Source organism: Python bivittatus, unplaced genomic scaffold, assembly GCF_059951505.1.
Source record: "Python bivittatus isolate LINGU-HERP-01145 unplaced genomic scaffold, Pbiv_v1 ctg000080_np1212, whole genome shotgun sequence".
NCBI classification, from domain to species: Eukaryota; Metazoa; Chordata; class Lepidosauria; order Squamata; family Pythonidae; genus Python; species Python bivittatus.
In genome coordinates, this window is record NW_028277035.1 from 18,602,536 (window position 1) to 18,622,543 (window position 20,008).

The 20,008-nt window shown below is 39.1% G+C and overlaps 1 protein-coding gene across 8 annotated transcripts in view; it reads left to right on the forward strand.

Annotated features, from left to right (window-relative positions):
- TENM2 (teneurin transmembrane protein 2) overlaps positions 1 to 20,008 on the forward strand; it is a 586,296-nt gene that overhangs the window by 222,094 nt on the left and 344,194 nt on the right. For all 8 annotated transcript variants that reach the window (XM_088133612.1, XM_088133610.1, XM_088133614.1 and 5 more), the window contains one exon: positions 4,999 to 5,208. In XM_088133612.1, the coding sequence (XP_087989738.1) occupies positions 5,088 to 5,208 (121 nt within the window). In that variant the 5' untranslated portion in view covers positions 4,999 to 5,087. The remainder of the gene's footprint in view (positions 1 to 4,998; positions 5,209 to 20,008) is intronic.

Below are 20,008 nucleotides of genomic sequence, written 5' to 3' on the forward strand. Positions count from 1 at the left end.
TTGTTAAAGCCTTGAAGAAATCTGTGCAATGGGATAAAGAAGAATTGAAGAGAAATCAATTCCTATGACAATACTTGATTGAATTAAAGATTAAGGCTCTTAGAAGTAAAAGGAATGAATATAAACATGGTTTATTTGATCAAGGTTAAAATAAGACTTTTTTTTTTTTTTTACAAAGTTCTGGCAACCCTTTATGGACCTTTTCCTGACACCAGGATTGAAAAGTTGATGTTTCGTGGATTTGCTTATAGATAAGGGACGGGATGTGGGATGAAGAGATATCTCTTTAACCCTATAAGGGATGAAGAGTTATTAAATTTGTTTATACTTATTGTGATGAAGGTCAGAGTTTAAGAAAAAGAGTTAATAAGTATTAAAGTGATTGGTTGTTATAGTAAACCTTGACATACATACATACATACATACATTTAAAGCAGATGCACACACACACACACACACACACACACAGAGTCTTTGTTGAACAACCACTCATTCAGCAACTATTCAAAGTTATAAGGGTCCTGAACGAGGGGGACTTATGATCATTCCTCATAGTTGCAACCATTGCAGCATGCTGCAGGCACGTGATTGTGACCCAGGTGCTTGTCAACTGGCTCACAATTATGATGGCCACAGTGTCATGCGGTCATGTCATCACCATTTGTGACATTCACTGTTGGCTTCTGACAAGCAAAGTCAATGGGGAAGCTGGCAGGAGGTCCCAAATGGTGATCATGTGATGGCAAGATGCTGTGACCATGCAGGATTTGCCTAACAACGGCAACTGGAACTGCCAGAATTGCTGCTGTAAGTTGGCGTGACATTGTGCTTTACAACTATGTCGCTTAGCAATGGAATTGCTGGTCCCAATTACCATAATTAAGCAAGGACTACCTGTGTGTGCGTGTGTGTGCGCGCATTTCCATACTTCAGTCATAAGTTATCTGAGTGTGAACAACACAGATTTTTAGTTTGGCCTTGTCGGAGAGTTGAAGGAGCTCTTGTCAAGATACTGTCCAGTGTGCCTTTTGTATTGTAACTGTGGTTATAGCAATGATTGTTGTTTTCCTAAAATGCAGTTCTCTGGAATCTGTCATTCTTAGCATTATGGGATAAAAAGACTGCTGTTACTACTACTACTACTACTACTACTAATAATAATAATAATAATAATAATAATAATAATGGCCACCATAATTTTAAGGCTTTTTTTTTTTTTAAATCATAGTACTAAGGAAGAAAGTATTTTTACCCCTGCAGTTTGGAAAAAAAAATAAGTGGTGGCTGATGAGGCATGAAGCAGAAGCCTTGTAAGACATCATCTCTTGCATTGCTAAAGCAATAACCCTAGTTAGCCAATATGCACCACTCAAACCCACCAGGTGTGATGTGGGCCTACTTTTGGTTCTTGAATATACTCTTTTCTATATTTCAGTATCTCACTGGCTGAAAAAGCAAAACAAATCATGAGTGCAATTCAGTTTTTACTTTGTTTACTCCATCTAGGAACTGTATAGAGGAATGATGCAAAACCATATTGCTGCTTAGAGAGTCTATTTCTATGATAGATAGTTGCCTGCATGATTAGATTGTGAGGATGGGTGCTTGAGGCAGAAGAAAACTTGAAAGTATTGTTACTCTGCCTCTCTCTTACTTGGATAAAGGTAGTCAGTGATGCATTGTACAGTTATGAGCTACAGACTGTGAGTATATATAAGAGCAACTACTGCCAACATTCTTAGCTAAAGGCATCTTTCCTTGGTTACTGAAATGTATATTTAATAAGATTGTTTGATGACACAAACATTTCTGAAATTGTGAAGTTGGCACATTTTTGGCTTGTTTGTGATTTGTATTTCACCACATAATGTTTTTGGATTCTCCCTTTAAGAATATATAAGGCAGTATCACCGACCATATATAATCTTGGAAGCCTTAGATTTCAGGTGATTCATCTTCAAATTTTGAACCGCTTATGTAATTAAAGAGCTTATAAAATTAATTTATATAATTAAATGTTAAAGTGCTTATAACCAAATATTACTATTATAAAATACTCTTTCTTCATCATTTGTAACTAATTAATATATGCAGTATATCTTGGTATGTCTCACTGACCTTGGTAGTAACACAGAGGTCACATTTCCACATGGCGAAGCAACTCCAGAGCAATTTCTCCATCTTCATAGATACAGGCTGTTTTTACTCCTCCCTGAAATCAATCAAGAAGCACATCTTCTCTGACTCCCCCCCCCCCCCCGCCCTTTCTGACAAGGATGATGAATACAGGCAATGCAAAGAATTTTCTGCCAGCTTTCCTTCCATGTTTGGAGTAAAACAGGAAGAAAAAGAGAGAAACTGGTTGCTTCAATCATTAGGAAACGTAACGGCAGACAGTGTCCTGACCCTGACAAATGACTTTGTTGAGTAGATGTATAATGCTGAGGCTTAAAGCATGTAAACTGCTTGGTGAGCTGGATTGAGTAATTTAGAGCAAAGAGCATAATTGTGGCATAGAAGAACGATTTCATCTATGACAGATGGATGGGTTTGTTTCTGTCAGGAGGAACCAGTAAGAAACAGAAGCGGATAGGAATGACATTGTAATGAATCCAAAATATATTCAGCCTTAACTTGCCCTGACAAATTAGAATTATCTCTGTTCTTCAGCAACGATGTGAATGTCTTGTAACACTGGGAACTGTCTATCCCTATGTACTGTACTGAATATTGCTGAAAATTACATCTTTTTAGCATCAAAATATAATGCATTGTTATACATATTCTAATATTGTAATGTATAGATCTCCTGAAATCTATAGGCCTAGCCTAATTACCATATCATACACTGGTAAGTCCATGTTTATGTTTCATGCTCTGTGTGGTCCAGAGGTGTATCCAGTACAGAATTTGGTGGCCAGGTTGTTGAATGGGGCTCCTGTTCATTCACATATTACATGGTTCATGAAGCAACTGCAAGATAAAGTCCTTAAATAATTTGAAACCATGGTATGTGACTGACTGCCTTTGCATTACCAACCTGGTCGATTCTTTCACTTCAGAGGAAGTTCTCCAGCATGTGCTGTGAACTGCACAATGCCATCTGCAATTACTTGTGGCCTTCTCTTTAGAGGTTCCCTGCATTTGGAATATCCTCTCCCCTGAAATTTAAGAGGTGTCTGCTAAAGATGTCTATCTTTCCCTAAGCCTTTCCTATATGAATGGAGATGTCTGGATGATTTTTATTTTCTCTTGTTCCCACCTCCTGTCCTTTCTGCTATCTTTTTAATGAAATCATCATTTTTATATTGTTTTTAACTTATTAGTTGTATTATAATACTTGTATTGTTCTGTTGCAAACCATGTTGTGATTTACAATAATAGGAAGCAGTACACAGAACACCAAATGATTGTACCCAATCACACAGCTGCGTTATTTATGGTTTAAGAAATGCTGTTTAAACAAATTTCCCACAAGCAGGAAAACTAAATGGCTTTCTTGGGTCACATGGAGGCTTTGCTTTGTAGACTCTGCATTGAGGACATGTCACACCTTGAACTCTGTGGTTCCTACCTTCTGGGCGGGCTTCATGGACAGAATGGGTTGGTGGGAAGAAAACATATTTGTTCCTTCTAACATTCTGACTCTAAGGGGAAAAAAAATTCTTTGAGCAAACGGATGTATTGGATAAAAAGATGGTTTTGCTTAAAACTAATCATACATAAACAAGATTTGGGGATGGGGGAGCAGTTTGCTTACCTAGATGAGGCCACAGTCTCTCTGAGACACCAGACACGCAATTCAGGTATGAACAGGTTAGATCCTGTTAGCTGTTACATTCCTAGATGGTGGAAATGAGCGGAGGTCACGGACAATTTCAAAAGATGGCACCCTTATTCCTTATTCTCACACTACCTATTCTTAGGCCCTCTGGCTCAATTGCCCACAAAGATGATTCGGAAACTGCATCTGGTGCAGAATTCTGTGGCCCACATTTCTAAACAGTCTGCAAGAAATACATTTTGTTTATTTTGTTCAATTGCACTGACTGCCAATTAACTGCTGGATTCAGTTGAAGGTGCAGACTGTCTGTACTTTGTGTAACTGAATCTCTTTCTTGTATATACCCCACTCCTCTAAGTCCGAGTCTCTCCTTTCAATGCCTTTGTTTCCAGATTGGCTTAATGGAAATTAGGATTAGATGCTTTGTGGTAGCTGCTATGATTCCTTGCAGCTTTCCATCCAGGAAATACACTTTCAGCATCTTTATGGACACTTTATATTTATTTTGAAGTAGAATTAGAATTAGATATGGTTTCTTTGGATCAACTTGAAAATTATTGGAATTCCAAAGATATTGGAATTATGAAAATTATTATTCCATTAGATAAACTTACACTTTAACTCTAGTTAAACTTACAGTTGAGAGAATTTTTCTTGAATTTAATTAGCAGGCTTTGTTTTTCATTTCTGCTCTTTTTTCCTGACTGTTCCATACCAGTCTTAATTAATGAAAGCCCTTTCCTTTCCTTTCCTTTCCTTTCCTTTCCTTTCCTTTCCTTTCCTTTCCTTTCCTTTCCTTTCCTTTCCTTTCCTTTCCTTTCCTTTCCTTTCCTTTCCTTTCCTTTCCTTTCCTTTCCTCTTCCTTCCCCTTCCCTCCTTCCCTCCTTCCTTCCTTCCTTCCTATAACCCAGTTTCTCTATCATTAATAGTGGTGGTAGTTATTGTTGTTGTTCTTGGTTCAGTACAAAAAGAAAAGTTACAAAATGTTCCCAAGTTGAATTATTCTTCTAGGATGTTGTGACCAAAGGATAATTACAATTCCATGAATCTCTTTGAAAATATCATTGATGGCAAATCAATTGATGGATGCACTTTCTTACCTGACCCTTTTTAAGCGATTGTGTTCTGGGCACACTGACAATTTCAGTGTTACTGTTTGTGTTTTCTTTTGTTGCATTCACTGCTGAACTTTGATCCTCTGTCCTCTTTCTCAGGTCGTCCCATTCCACCTACATCCTCGTCTAGCCTTCTCCCATCTGCTCAGCTGCCCAGTTCCCATAATCCACCACCAGTTAGCTGCCAGATGCCCTTGCTAGACAGCAATACTTCCCATCAAATTATGGATACCAATCCTGATGAGGAGTTCTCTCCAAATTCATACCTGCTAAGAGCTTGCACAGGGCCACAGCAGACTTCCAGCAGTGGTAAGGAAATGTTATACATGTGGCATTTGATTATAAATATTATGCTTATATGAGCAAATTCTTATTGTTCCAAGAACAGTGGTTCAGAACAGCAACATGGAGGGAAATGAACATATATTTATCTGTGAATTTATTGTTTATTTTTAATTAATAGTTATCTTTATAAAACTGAAACTATGAATGCATTTTAATCCTTGATGAAAATTGCCATGTATTTGTTGGAGAAATATATACAAGAGGTTTTGCACTGCTTTGCATTTTTATAGAATAGTACATTGCCTTTTAAAATGCAAAATGTTACGCCGGCCCTGTTGTAATGTGTTTTATATTTTCGTATTTGTTGGGTTTCTTCCAACTTTCATATCAGAATTGCAAGTAATCCTAACTTTCAATCTTTTCTGAGGTATTAATATCTCTCAGATTGGCCACTGATTTATAAAACATTTAGGCTGTATTTTTTTTTAATGAGAAAATAGATTCTATTGTGAGTACCTCAATATTTGTGGAAATCCTTTCACTCCAATCAGGTATTGAAAAAGCAGTGTGGACCTCTTGGAAAAAGTAGGATGAGGGATGACTAGATCGGATACGGGATGCATTGACAGATTGTAGTGCACTGTTATTTTCCACTTTACAGATTGTCGACATAACTTAAGATTTTGCATTAGGTATTTGGGAGTTATGTTACTATTATTGATTGTACTTCTTTGGCACAGTTTTCTGGGCAATGCATAAATAATTTGAACAATTTTAAAAGGAAAAAGTAAAACAATTTAAAACAAATGTTAAAAAAGAACAACAAGCAGGATAAAAATCAGGTCCATAGATAAATAAATACATAAATAAATAGTACGACAGTGAAGTTCCAAGAACATTTTTTCTTCAAATGTCAATAATAATAATAATAATAATAATAATAATAATAAATGGAGATAGAGAGCATCCATGGAAAGTTGTTTTTCTTGTTACCACCTGCCTTGCCTCTTCTGATTCAATTTTCTTATTTCAGTATTCTTTTATGTTCCATAGCATGCTTGTTATTGTATGCTATTCTTATGTCACAATAATTAATGGACATAAGATCTGTAATTGGTAAACACACGGCTGCTTTTCCTGAATGCATCTCACAAGAAACTGCATGGCTAGCATTTATGCCCTCTAAAGCTGAAAAAAAATGTATAGAGCCAGAAATCTGCATTTGGCAGAAGAAAATAAAACAAGACTTTAGAAAACTCTGGTGATTGTTTTTTTCTTTTAACATGTCCTCATATATCAGAATGATAAATCTGATAAATCTTAAGTTGCAATTCTAAGCACATACATGGAAGTTTGAAGTTACAGTAATGGTACTTGCTTGTAGATAAATCATTCTAGGATTGAGGCTTTCATGAAGTCTCAAAAGAATGAAAGAAAAGCACTGCTAGATCAGACCAAACAGCTATCTAGGTCAGCATCTTCTTTCTTAAAACAATCAACTAGAGGCATCTGAGAAGCAAGCAGGACATGATGGCAGTAGCAATCTTTTATTCTTCTCCAGCTACTGAAACTCAGAAATCTCCTCTATCTGCTTGGAGCTTGACTGTGGAGCCCATTGAGAGACTTGTCCCTTAGGAATATAAAAAAACCCTCTCTGACATAACTACTTTTTGTGCCAGTGTTACTTAGGAAATATCCCCTTAGGACTGTCCTGAATCTCCTGGCAGTTTTACCAGGTCACTCTTAATATTGTGAAAAGCGAAGGGGGGGGGGGGAATCATTCCAGCCATTTTATGCACACCACCTGCCCATGGGACTTTGAACCAAAACAAAGATAATGAGATTGGCTCTTTTAAGGTGCTCCCATCCTTTTAAACTACAGTAAAGGGTTCCAGAGCTCTACCTGCTCTTGACTCTTCTAGTATGTATGGAACACCTTCAACTAATGGCATAAACTCTTGTCCCTACTGTCATTGTGACCAAAATAGCATCATGCCACAAGCTCTACCCTTTTTTATATGTATATGCATTGTGGGTGGGGCTTCAGGCACAATGCTGCTTGTATCATTCTAGTCCCGCTTTGCCTCCCTCCACCAGTGCTGCTGAATAGTGACTTTCTTGGGATTTGCTTGCTCCTTACTGGAGTTGTGGAAAAAAGGAAATTTTGTCAGGGAGAATGATCCTCAGCTACTGACACTGTCCTATCCCTGGAATGGGAGCTCAGCAATAATCGAGAACTTCAGCTGGTTTCATACTAGAGCTGCATAGCATTTTACATTCAGTCTCCAAAAAACATTAATAAGCTAAGTGTTGCTGCCTTGTGGATGTAACCATTTAGCTTTTGAACTCCTTCCTAATAATTGTTAATTTTGAATTCATCTTTCTCTCAGTTGCCACACATACTAGGGTGGGAGTGCGGGGGGGGTGCTTTTCTGGTCATTAAATGACTGCCATGGTAGATACTGCTTCCTGCCAAAGTTTCTACCCCCCATTCCAGGATACTGTCTCTCAACCACAGGATACCTTACCCTTTCCTATGGGAGGTAGACACATTTACAAACCCAGCATTTATCTGTAGTATCTTATTCTATTCTATTCTATTCTATTCTATTCTATTCTATTCTATTCTATTCTATTCTATTCTATTCTATTCTATTCTATTCTATTATTTTCTAAGAACACCCAATGGGGAATCAAGATTAAATATTAACTAGTAATAATAATAATAATATCAATATCAATACAGAATCATATTGGATGTAGGTGTATATTTCTCACCGAAATGAGAAGCATTGATTCCATTTGTCCGATTCCTAATATTTAACCAAAGAAGGATGGAAATAAGCAGACGCCTTCTAATCCTTTAACCATTTGCCACAGTTTTTCATAAATAAACCATCATAAGGACGCATAATGTCTTCTGGCTCATCTGAATCCATAGTTGATCAGTCCACTGTATGAGCATGTTATTGTGCCAGACCAGACCTTAGATAAATATATATATATATATATATATATATATATATATATATATACACACACACACACACACACACACATATACATACATACATACATACACACACACACACACACACACATATGGAGCAGCTGGATAGTGTAGTGGTTAGAGCACCGCCTTTGACATGGGAGATCGGGGTTTAAGTCCTGGCTGGTACCTACCTTACCATTAGGGGTCCTTGGGCAAAGACTCCCTAACACTTTACCTGCCTACCTCAAATGTGAGAATGACACAAATGAAGAGACTCATGCAAGCTTGGATGTCACCCAGATTAACAAGGTCCGCATCAGAAGCTGCTCTCACAACTTGAGATAGACCAACTCCACATTACATCCTGGACTCAAGAAGACTTGGAAGAACAACTGGATGTGCAGCCAACACCTGAAGCTGCAACGTCACTGCCACCCCCTCCATTACAGAGCACTGCAGCTGATATCAGGCATAAGTTCATGGATAAACTAGCTACAGTTAACCCTTGACACTGATTACCAAGGCTCAGTAGAGCAGTACCATCAGATATATTGGCATCTTCTAGCATACTATCTGATAGTACTGCTCTACTGAGCCTTGGTAATCGGTGTCAAGAACCATCCAAGATGTACTTCCAACTGCAGTGCAGTAACATTATAACAGCAAAGCCACCAACAGCAGAAACTGAACAGTACTGGAAGAACATATGGGAGAAAGAGAAGAGACATAACACCAATGCAAAGTGGCTGCAGGACCTGAAAACAGACCACAGCAATCTCCCAGAACAGGAACCAGTCACCATCACAGTAGCAGACATCCAACAGCGGGTCAAGAACATGAAGAGCTGGACAGCAGCTGGCCCAGACATGATCCACACCTACTGGCTAAAGAAACTAACAGCAGTGCATGAATGCCTAGCAGCACAGATGAACCAGCTGCTAGCAGCAGGCTCCCACCCAGGCTGGTTAACACAAGGAAGGACAGTGCTGGTCATGAAAGACGCTCATAAGGGAACATCACCATCCAACTACCGGCCAATAACCTGTCTCCCCACAACATGGAAAGTCCTATCAGGCATCATAGTCTCCAAGCTACAGGACCATATGGGCCAGTACATGAGCACAGCTCAGAAGGAAATTGGGAACAACACCGGAGGCTCAAAACACCAGTTGCTCATAGATAGAGCAGTCACCCAAGACTGAAGGTCTAGGCAGAGCAATCTGAGCATAGCCTGGATTGATTACAGGAAAGCCTATGACTCAATGCCACACACATGGATCTGTGAATGCCTGATGCTATACAGAGTCAACAGGACACTAAGGACCTTCCTCAAGAACTCAATGGGACTGTGGAAGACAACACTGGAAGTCAACTCAAGACAGCTCACACAGGTGGCCATCAAGTGCAGCATATACCAAGGTGATGCACTGTCCCTGCTGCTCTTCTGCATAGGCTTGAAGCCCCTCAGCCAGATAATCACAAGGACTGGATATGGGTGCAGGTTCAAGAGTGGAATCACCATCAGCCACCTCCTCTACATGGATGGCATCAAGCTGTATGCTAAGAGTGAACAAGACATTGACTTCCTGATCCACCTGACAGGGATCTACAGTGAGGACATTGGGTTGTAATTCGGACTGGAGAAGTGTGATCCAGATGGACAGGCAGGTACTGGACAATCAACTAGACATCATGGTTGTAGACAAGGACTAGAAGACAACAGTGGTGATAGATGTAGTAGTGCCAAGTGACAGCAACATCAGGAAGAAGGAGCATGAGAAGCTGGAGTACCAAAGCCTGAAGGAAGAACTAGAGAGGATGTAGAAAGTAAAGGCCAAAGTGATCCTCGTAATGGTAGGAGCACTCAGGGCTGTGACTCCTAAGCTGGGAGAGTGGCTCCAACAGATCCCAGGAACAACATCAGAGCTCTCTGTCCAGAAAAGTGCAGTGCTAGGAGCAGCTAAGATACTGTGCAGAACCCTCAAACTCCCAAGCCTCTGGTAGAAGACCCAAGATTGAGGAAGACACATACCACCCATAGGGGTGAGAGGGGAATTTTTTATTTACGTGTGTGTGTGTGTGTAATAAATCAATGTGGAAAATTATACAATATACATGTGAATTGCCATTTATTACTTCAAGATTTAAAAATGGTTTTTACTTTTTGAAGCAACATGGAATCAACTTCTTTTATTCTGAACCTAAACCTTTTACTCCACCAATTCAAGTGACTGTATGAATTATGATACTAAAGTATGTACATCTGAACTCCCTAACATGCACGCGCATGTATTTGAATTCCTCTTCCTATGCATCCTGTCCTTTGTTTTCATCAGAAATTCTAGTTTATTTTATGATGTGGTCCATCCTATGATCTAGTTTTAGACATTAACGGAATTCTAAATGTTGCTCTTTATGATAAGCTGGGTTAGTATTTTCTGTTATTATAATTCTCTCTTCTAATTCTAAGAATAAATTATCATAATTGTGAATGTTGTATGCAAAATATGCACTGCAGGATAAAAAAAAACATGTTTTCTAATGCTTTAAGTGATGACTATTCAAACTTGAATAAAATTGTTGCTGGGAAAATACTCACAATTGGAATATCTCTCTAGATATAGGTGCTGAGTTTTCAAAATAATGGTTTTATAGCGAAAAGAAATACTGCAATAATTCTGCCTACATTATTAGGAATATGTGCCACTTACACAACAGCTTGTTTCTGTATTTCATTTTTATTTAAAAGCTGTTTTCTTATCAAACTATATATCATACCTGTATTTTCATGGTTCAGGGTACAGTTAAACTTTATATTTCAATCCTGTTTATTATCCCTTTTAAACATCCCAGAGTCCAAGCTTGTTATTATTATGGATATAGGAGCAGGAGAGTAGATTAGGTTCTTTATTAGATTTTGAAATTCAAAGGTGTTAGATGACATCTTTCATGTTTATGGGTAGATTGTTCTGACTGCTGTCCTAATTTAACAGATGGAGTTGTTATGTGTAGATTTAAAATAATTCTGTAAGTGTGAACTACAATGTTGGTCACGTTGTCTTTAATAAACTAGCACTTATAGGAATGAGTGATCCTTCTAGATGAAAAGTATACTTATGTTTGTGACAACCTGAACAATTAGATACTAATTCTTAAATTGGCTTATATGAGTCTTTCCAAGGGTAAGATGATAGTTATCTGATTACACTGCCCTGCGCCCTTTCTGCTAACTGTTCTTCATATATGTGAAAAATTCATATGCTTAAAAACATTACCTAATCAAATCTTCCATCAAGTAAGCAATCCATTGTTGATATTATGAAGGCCTTTAATCTACAATAAATCTTTATTAGAACTCATCAGAGCTTCCAGTTTGAGAGATATTAGATTATAGCTCTTAAAATGACATTACATCATTGGGGTGACTGGCTTATCATTTGGTGAAGTGACATCAATCACAACTACCATAACCACATAGCAAATGAATTCAACCTTTTTCACTGCAGCATAACGACACTGTAATTGCTCAAACCCCAGATTAAAATAAAATAGAAAAATGAAGTTTCTTTGAATATGAACCTAAGTTAATTGAATATTTTATTAAAAAAATATTTGGGAGATGTAGAAATTAGTATATAATATGTAATATTTTTCATTCTCCTTTGTCTTTTATTGATCAGTATTCTATTTAGAACAATGTGTGTGTATCACAAAAAAATGCAGGGTGTACAAATAGTATAATAATAATGTTATTCTGTTAGTGACATTTTTGGGCAATGTATGAATAAAGACTAATGCTCAGTTCTGAAGTTCTATGTTTGCTCTAATACCTCAGTATGTTTTGTAAACCCAACATTTTACTGAAGGAAGAACTTCCTGATTATGGAAAGCAGATGCTGTAATAATCCAGTAGGAAGACAGTTCCCTGCCCCACCCCACCCCACCCCATAATATTGCTTATGACATGTGAGCTAGATATTATACTTGTTGAGAACAACTGAGAAAACTGATAAACACACTAGAATGGGCACAGAGTAGAAATATATGTAACGTATACCATTGCACTCCAATATGTGTCTCAGAAGAATATGAATAGCTATGAATATGAATGATCAGGTAAAGAGGGAATCCACAATGGGGGTGGCAAGGGGATCAAAGGGACAGGCACAACCACAGATCAAAGCCCTTCCCCTTTATATGTGCAAATGGGTGGGGTTTTAGTCTGCTGTCATGCCCACTATTTTGGCCCCCTTGGCTTCCCTTTTATGGATGCTTCTGGACCTGCATGGAAGCCTTTAAGATTTGCTGTTTGATTAGTTACTGCTTTCCTAGTGAATCTTAATCATTCAACAGGCTATTCTTTCTTTCTATCTTTCCCAGTGCAGCTGCCTTTTCCTTTTGCCAATTGCCATTTCCTCCTCCTTTTTTTCTCAAGGGAGGAATGGGTTCTACTATTCTCATATTCTCATAGTTTTAAGGAATCATAGAGTTGGAAGGGAGCATAAATGCCATCAGTCCCCAGTTCAGGGCAGGATGCATTAGACCATCTCTGACAGATGATCATCCAGCTTCTGAAGATCTCTGATGAAAGTCTTCACCACAATCATGTGGCAGTCTGACTGGCTGAAAAGCTTGTACAGCCAGGAAATTCCTCCTGATGTCTAGGCTGAACCACCTTCCTTATCATTTTAAGCCATTGGTTCAAGACTTGCCCTCTTCCCTCCATGCTAAAATGAAGCCATTAATGAGCATTCTTTGGGTGCAGTCATTCAGCAAATGGTGAGTGGTATTATCCAACATATATTTTAGTATTTTATGAAAAAGAATATTATGAGGCACTCTGTTGAAGACTTTGATGAGGCATAGGTACACTATGTCTATAGCATTCCCTGATTTAATAAGCTAGTGGCTCCATCAAAAAGAAGATGAGATTCATTTGGAATAATTGATTTGCAGCAAATCCATGCTGGCTTCTGTTATTTGTAACTTCCCAGTCCAAGTGCTTATAAATATACTGCTGGATAATCTGTTTCAGGACCTTGCCCAGTTTGGGGTCAAGCTGACAGGTCTATAGCCTCCCAGATACAACTTCTTCCCCTTTTTGAAGATAATGATAGTCTTTGCCCTCCTCCGGTCTTCTAGGACTTCAGTAATCCTCTCAGAGTTCTTAAAGATTACCAGGAATGGCTCTGCAATCACCTATGAGTGTTCTTTCAATAACCTGGGTTGCAATCCATCTGGGGCTGGATATTTCAGTTCATTTAAATTAGGTAAGTTCTCTTTCCCTTCACTTAAGGCTGCTGTTCCTTTGTTTCCCCAGTAACTTAGTCATAACTGGCTAGGTTCCATTTCTCTTCTGAGAGAAGACAGAAAGAAATGAATTCTGCCTTTTTGCCATCACCCATTACTGATTCATCACTTTCTCCTCACAGTGGATCTATCCTGAATCAAGTCCAGGATAGCAGAACCCTTTGATCTTGTTTCTATATTGGAGAGTAGTTTGTGTGTGAAATAGAATAGTTGGTAAATGCAAATGGGGAATCAATTCATTTTATAAATGATATATTTTATTTTACAGGCAATTGGTTTTAATGAGCAATTATTAGTTCTATTTATATCTTACTGTATTTTTTTGGTCCTGGCTGTACCCTTTTTGGGAACAGTAGCTTCCTGAAGGTATGCATACATGTTTGTCACTCACATAGACATCCACATATACATTTATTGAGTAAGGGTGTAGGGGTCACTCTCCAGGATATTTTTCAGCTGCAGTTGTCATTCCTAGGCTGTCAAGATGGGGAAGCTGGGCACTATACAACATTTTTACACGTACAAATAGATGCTGTTTGTGGGATTGCCTTAAATTCAGAATCATGTTTTCCATAAATACTGTAATTTGAAATTGGGAACATTTCCTGTGTGCACTGAGAATCTCTGTCTTCTGAGCTTGTAGAAGGGTAGAGATATGGCCTTGAAGAAATATCCAGCAACCATTAACATGAGCTAACAGGAAAGCATGAGAAATGTTTTTGACCTGGCCATTTGTCTCAGTTGTGTTCCTCTCATCCTTCTAGGATTTTTGGCACAGAATAATAGCTTTTTCTAGGCTGGTGCCTTCTACTCTAGTAAATACTGAAGTCTGCAGATAAGGTTAAAGACAAAGTATAAACAGTTAAATAGAAATTAAAATTGATAATAACATAAATAAACAATGAAGTGCTGGGTAAAATGTTTCAATCTTTACAGATTTTTAAATACTGACCAGCTGGGGGCCAAAGTACACAGGACATTATAAAGCCTGGCATCAACTCAGGAGAAGGTTGTGTCCCTTGTGCTAGATGAACGATTTAATGGCAGGTCAGTATCAGAACAGGCTGTCCTGCTGATTGTAGTAGCTGGACATGGAGAGATGGTCTGTCATGTAACATTTAAAACATTCAGCAGTTTAAGATCTCTGGTAAGCAATTGATTTTAAGGCTTTTGATCTAGATATCATATGATCCATGTACCTTTGTAGCAGGTTGTAGGATAGAAGTTAAGCAGCATAAGGGGCAAGACTGAATCCTATGGGACACCATAAGTCAACTGCCTGGATTTCAAGGAAAGACTGGAACTTCTGCAAAATAGTGGTCCCAATTGCTACTCAGGTCAAAAGGATATCATGTTCAGTGGTAGTAGAATTAGGAGGGACACCAAATGTCATGCTGTCTGTGAAGAGTAACACATTGGAATGTTACAGTTTGCAGAAGCTTACTCTAGAGAGCATTGCTTTTCTGCTGACAAACTAAATTCAGTACTTGATCATACCCTGATCTTAGAAGGGACTTTTTAAGTCAGGCTACTGCCACATGAAGTAATTAAGGAATAGGTCATCAAGTGCATATTTGGACAAAAAAAAAAAAGAATCCCATATCTAAAAAAAGTCTAGAAACAGGGCCTAGGTGTAACAGATGACTAGGAGCATGGAAAAGCAGGCGATTATTTGTAAAATATTTGAAGTGTAGAACATCTGTGCATCCTTCCATTATCCTTTATACCTGAGTTGTTCAGAGTCAGGGAGCATACAAGTTTAATAGATGATGATGATGATGATGATGATGATGATGATGATGATGATGATGCATAACCACATCTCCAATGCATCAACCAGTGGTTAGAAAAAAGAAATCAAGAGGTGTCTGGTAGAACCATGTCATGTATCTTATTAAGTGAGTGGAGATTCTGAAAGCTTATGTCTTTTAATAAAATACGTTAGTCTGAAAAGGTACTGCAGACTCTTGATTTTTGACTACCATAGATTAACATGATTTTCCTCCTACAAGAGGGTTAGCAGAAAGATCAAGAAATCTCTGCTCTAATAAATGTATAGATAAATTGGGTGCTAAATTACACATACCCAATTGTTAGATTTCTAAACTTAATCTCTCGCAGTGAACATAATTAAAGAAGACTCTGGGTGAATCTTGCTTTTTGGTTTTAAATGGCTACTAAAACTATGCAGAAAGAAGGATTGATGTATGATTGATGATTACTAGAGCCAATAGGACAAGATCCAGATCTAACTTTAGATCTAATTCTCACCCCAATTTTTCCCTTGGAGTATATCATATCCCCCTTCATGGATCACTGCCTTGTCGTGGCGAAGGGGCTTGCGTAACTCAGTGAAGCCATGAGCTATACCGTGCAGGGCCACCCAAGACGGACAGGTCATGACAGAGAGTTCTGACAAAATGTGGTCCACTGGAGAAGGAAATGGCAACCCACTCCAGTATCCTTGCCAAGAAAACCCCATGGACAATGTTAAAAGGCTAAAAGATATGACGCCGGAAGATGAGCCCCTCAGGTCGGAAGGTGTCCAATATGCTACTGGGGAAGAGCGGAGGGCAATTCCAAGTAGCTCCAGAAAGAGTGAAGCGGCTGGGCCAAAGCCGAAAGGACGTTCAGCTGTGGATGTATCTGGAAGCGAAAAGAAGGTCCGATGCTGCAAAGAACAATATTGTATAGGTACCTGGAATGTAAGATCTATGAACCAAGGCAAGCTGGATGTGGTCAAGCATGAGATGACAAGACTGAACATCGACATCTTGGGAATCAGCGAACTGAAATGGACGGGAATGGGTGAATTTAATTCGGGTGACCATTATATCTACTACTGTGGGCAAGAAACCCTTAGAAGAAATGGAGTTGCAATCATAGTCAATAAGAGAGTGGGAAAGGCAGTAATGGGGTACAACCTCAAAAACGACAGAATGATCTCAGTGCGTATCCAAGGCAAACCATTCAATATCACAGTCATCCAAGTCTATGCCCCAACCACTGATGCTGAAGAAGCTGAGGTTGACCGCTTCTATGAAGACCTACAACATCTTCTAGAACTAGCACCAAAAAAAGATGTCCTTTTCATCATAGGGGATTGGAATGCTAAAGTAGGAAGTCAAGGAGTAATCGGAATAACAGGCAAGTTTGGCCTTGGAGTACAAAATGAAGCAGGGCAAAGGCTAATAGAGTTCTGTCAAGAGAACAAGCTAGTCATAGCAAACACTCTTTTCCAACAACACAAGAGACGACTCTACACATGGACATCACCAGATGGTCAATACCGAAACCAGATTGATTACATACTTTGCAGCCAAAGATGGAGAAGCTCTATACAGACAGCAAAAACAAGACCAGGAGCTGACTGTGGCTCAGATCATGAGCTTCTTACTGCAAAATTTAGGCTTAAATTGAAGAATGTAGGGAAAACCACTAGACCACTCAGGTATGACTTAGATCATATTCCTTGTGAGTACACAGTGAAGGTGATGAATAGATTTAGAGGATTAGATTTGGTAGACAGAGTGCCTGAAGAACTATGGACGGAGGTCCGTAACATTGTACAGGAGGCAGCAACTAAAACCATCCCAAAGAAAAAGAAATGCAAGAAAGCAAAATGGCTGTCTGATGAGGCTTTACAAATAGCTGTGGAAAGAAGGAATGCGAAAAGCAAGGGTGAAAGGGAAAGATATAAGCAACTGAATGCAGATTTCCAGAGAATAGCAAGGAGAGATAAGAAAGCCTTCTTAAATGAACAATGCAAAGAAATTGAGGAAAACAATAGAATGGGGAAGACTAGAGATCTCTTCAAGAAAATTGGAGATATGAAAGGAACGTTTAGTGCAAAGATGAGCATGATAAAGGACAAAAAAGGCAGGGACCTAACAGAAGCAGAAGAGATTAAGAAGAGGTGGCAAGAATACACAGAAGAACTGTACAAGAAAGATCTTAATGTCCCTGATGTCCACGCTGGTGTGATCGCTGACCTTGAGCCAGACATCCTAGAGAGTGAAGTCAAGTGGGCCTTAGGAAGCATTGCTAACAACAAAGCTAGTGGAGATGACAGTATTCCAGCTGAGTTATTTAAAATACTAAAAGACGATGGTGTTAAAGTGCTGCACTCAATATGCCAGCAAGTTTGGAAAACGCAACAGTGGCCACGGGATTGGAAAAGGTCAGTTTACGTTCCAATTCCAAAGAAGGGCAATGCCAAAGAATGCTCAAACTATCGCACAATTGCACTCATTTCACATGCTAGCAAGGTTATGCTCAAAATCCTACAAGCTAGGCTTCAGCAATACATGAACCGAGAACTACCGGATGTACAAGCTGGGTTTCGAAGAGGCAGAGGAACTAGAGATCAAATCGCCAACATTCGCTGGATCATGGAGAAAGCACGAGAGTTCCAGAAAAATATCTACTTCTGCTTCATTGACTATGCAAAAGCCTTTGATTGTGTGGATCACAACAAACTGTGGCAAATTCTTAAAGAGATGGGAGTACCAGACCACCTTACCTGTCTCCTGAGAAATCTGTATGCAGGCCAAGAAGCAACAGTTAGAACCAGTCACGGAACAACCGATTGGTTCAAAATAGGGAAAGGTGTACGACAAGGCTGTATACTGTCACCCTGCTTATTTAACCTATATGCAGAGTACATCATGAGAAATGCCAGGCTGGAAGAATCACAAGCCGGAATTAAGATTGCAGGGAGAATCATCAACAACCTCAGATATGCAGACGATACCACCCTAATGGCAGAAAGTGAAGAAGAACTAAAGAGCCTCTTGATGAGGGTGAAAGAGGAGAGTGCGAAAGCTGGTTTGAAACTCAACATTAAAAAACTAAGATCATGGCATCTGGACCCATCAATTCCTGGCAAATAGAAGGGGTAGAAATGGAAGCAGTAACAGACTTCATTTATTTGGGCTCCAAGATCACCGCAGATGGAGACTGCAGCCATGAAATTAAAAGACGCTTGCTCCTTGGGAGGAAAGCTATGGCAAGCCTAGATAGCATATTAAAAAGCAGAGACGTCACCTTGCCGACAAAGATCCGCATAGTCAAAGCTATGGTTTTTCCAGTAGTAATGTATGGCTGTGAGAGCTGGACCATAAAGAAGGCGGAGCGCCGAAGAATTGATGCCTTTGAACTGTGGTGCTGGAGAAGACTCTTGAGAGTCCCCTGGACTGCTAGGAGGTCAAACCAGTCAATCTTAAAGGAAATCAACCATGATTGCTCATTGGAAGGATCGATAATGAAGCTCAAGCTCAGATACTTTGGTCACCTAATGCGAAGAGAGGACTCTTTGGAAAAGACCCTGATGCTGGGAAAGATTGAAGGCAAAAGGAGAAGAGGACGGCAGAGGATGAGATGGTTAGATAGCATCACTGAAGCAATGAGCATGAAACTGAGCAAACTCAGGGAGGCAGTGAAGGACCGGAAGGCCTGGCGCAGTATGGTTCATGGGGTCACGGAGAGTCGGACACGACTTAACGACTAAACAACAACAACATATCATATCTGTGTTTCATGTGTGAGTTATGCTATTCATTTCAATAGAGCAGTACACTTTTGGATACAATTTAGAGAAAACAAAATCTTCTACACTTGAAGCTGCCTTACTATGGCAATTATACCACACCCTGGTAAACCCACACAGTGCCTGTCCTTCAGAACCATCTCCCACTCCACTCCCACCCTTGAGATTTTGATGTCCCCTGGTTTTTCCCCGTCTCCTGGGAAGTGGAGTGTGGGTTTGGTAGACCTCAGCCTTATCTGAGGTGTTAGTTATGAATTTAGTTTCTTTTGGTTGTGTATTTTTTTTTATTGTAATCAGTGTTACCTGTTTCATTTTACTTTATCAACATGTCCTGGAGTTGCAATTATGTAAGTTGAGCAGCTATGTAAATCTTCTAAATAAAAATAAAATAAACAAGTTAAATCTGATGTTTCATGAATGGACTCATATTAGCACAGAGGAAGTTATCAGTCATGTCTGTCTTCTCCCTCTACAATCCCTGTAGTCCTCCAAAAAATTGCCAACAATCTCATTCCTCCAGAACAGACTTTGAGGGCAGACGGAATGCCTCTAGAAGATGTCCATCAAGAGGGGGTTAATTGGAAATTACCAGTTTCTGGTTGCTTTCAGCTAAGGAGACCTGTGTGTTTATAATATACAAAAGGTATACAAGCTTTGTTGTTGTTGTTGTTATTTTCATGAAACTGTTAATGGCGTGGATTTGAATGAATTTTCAGGTTTTATTAAAGAATGAATGCTAAATGCTTTACCCAAATCAAAAGAATGCCCTTGAGTTGATAAGAAAGATTTCTTTTGAGTTGGCAAGAATATTCATAAAGGAGAGCAATAGCCATTCTTTTATATTGACTGCTTTTAATTGTCACATTCTAGCACTCTCCTTGCATGAGAAATAGATTTTATTGAGTCTGTGGCGTATTCAGAACAGCTCTGCTGTAGTTGTCTGTGTGCTTCCCCCCCCCCTTGTGGGTAGGGTT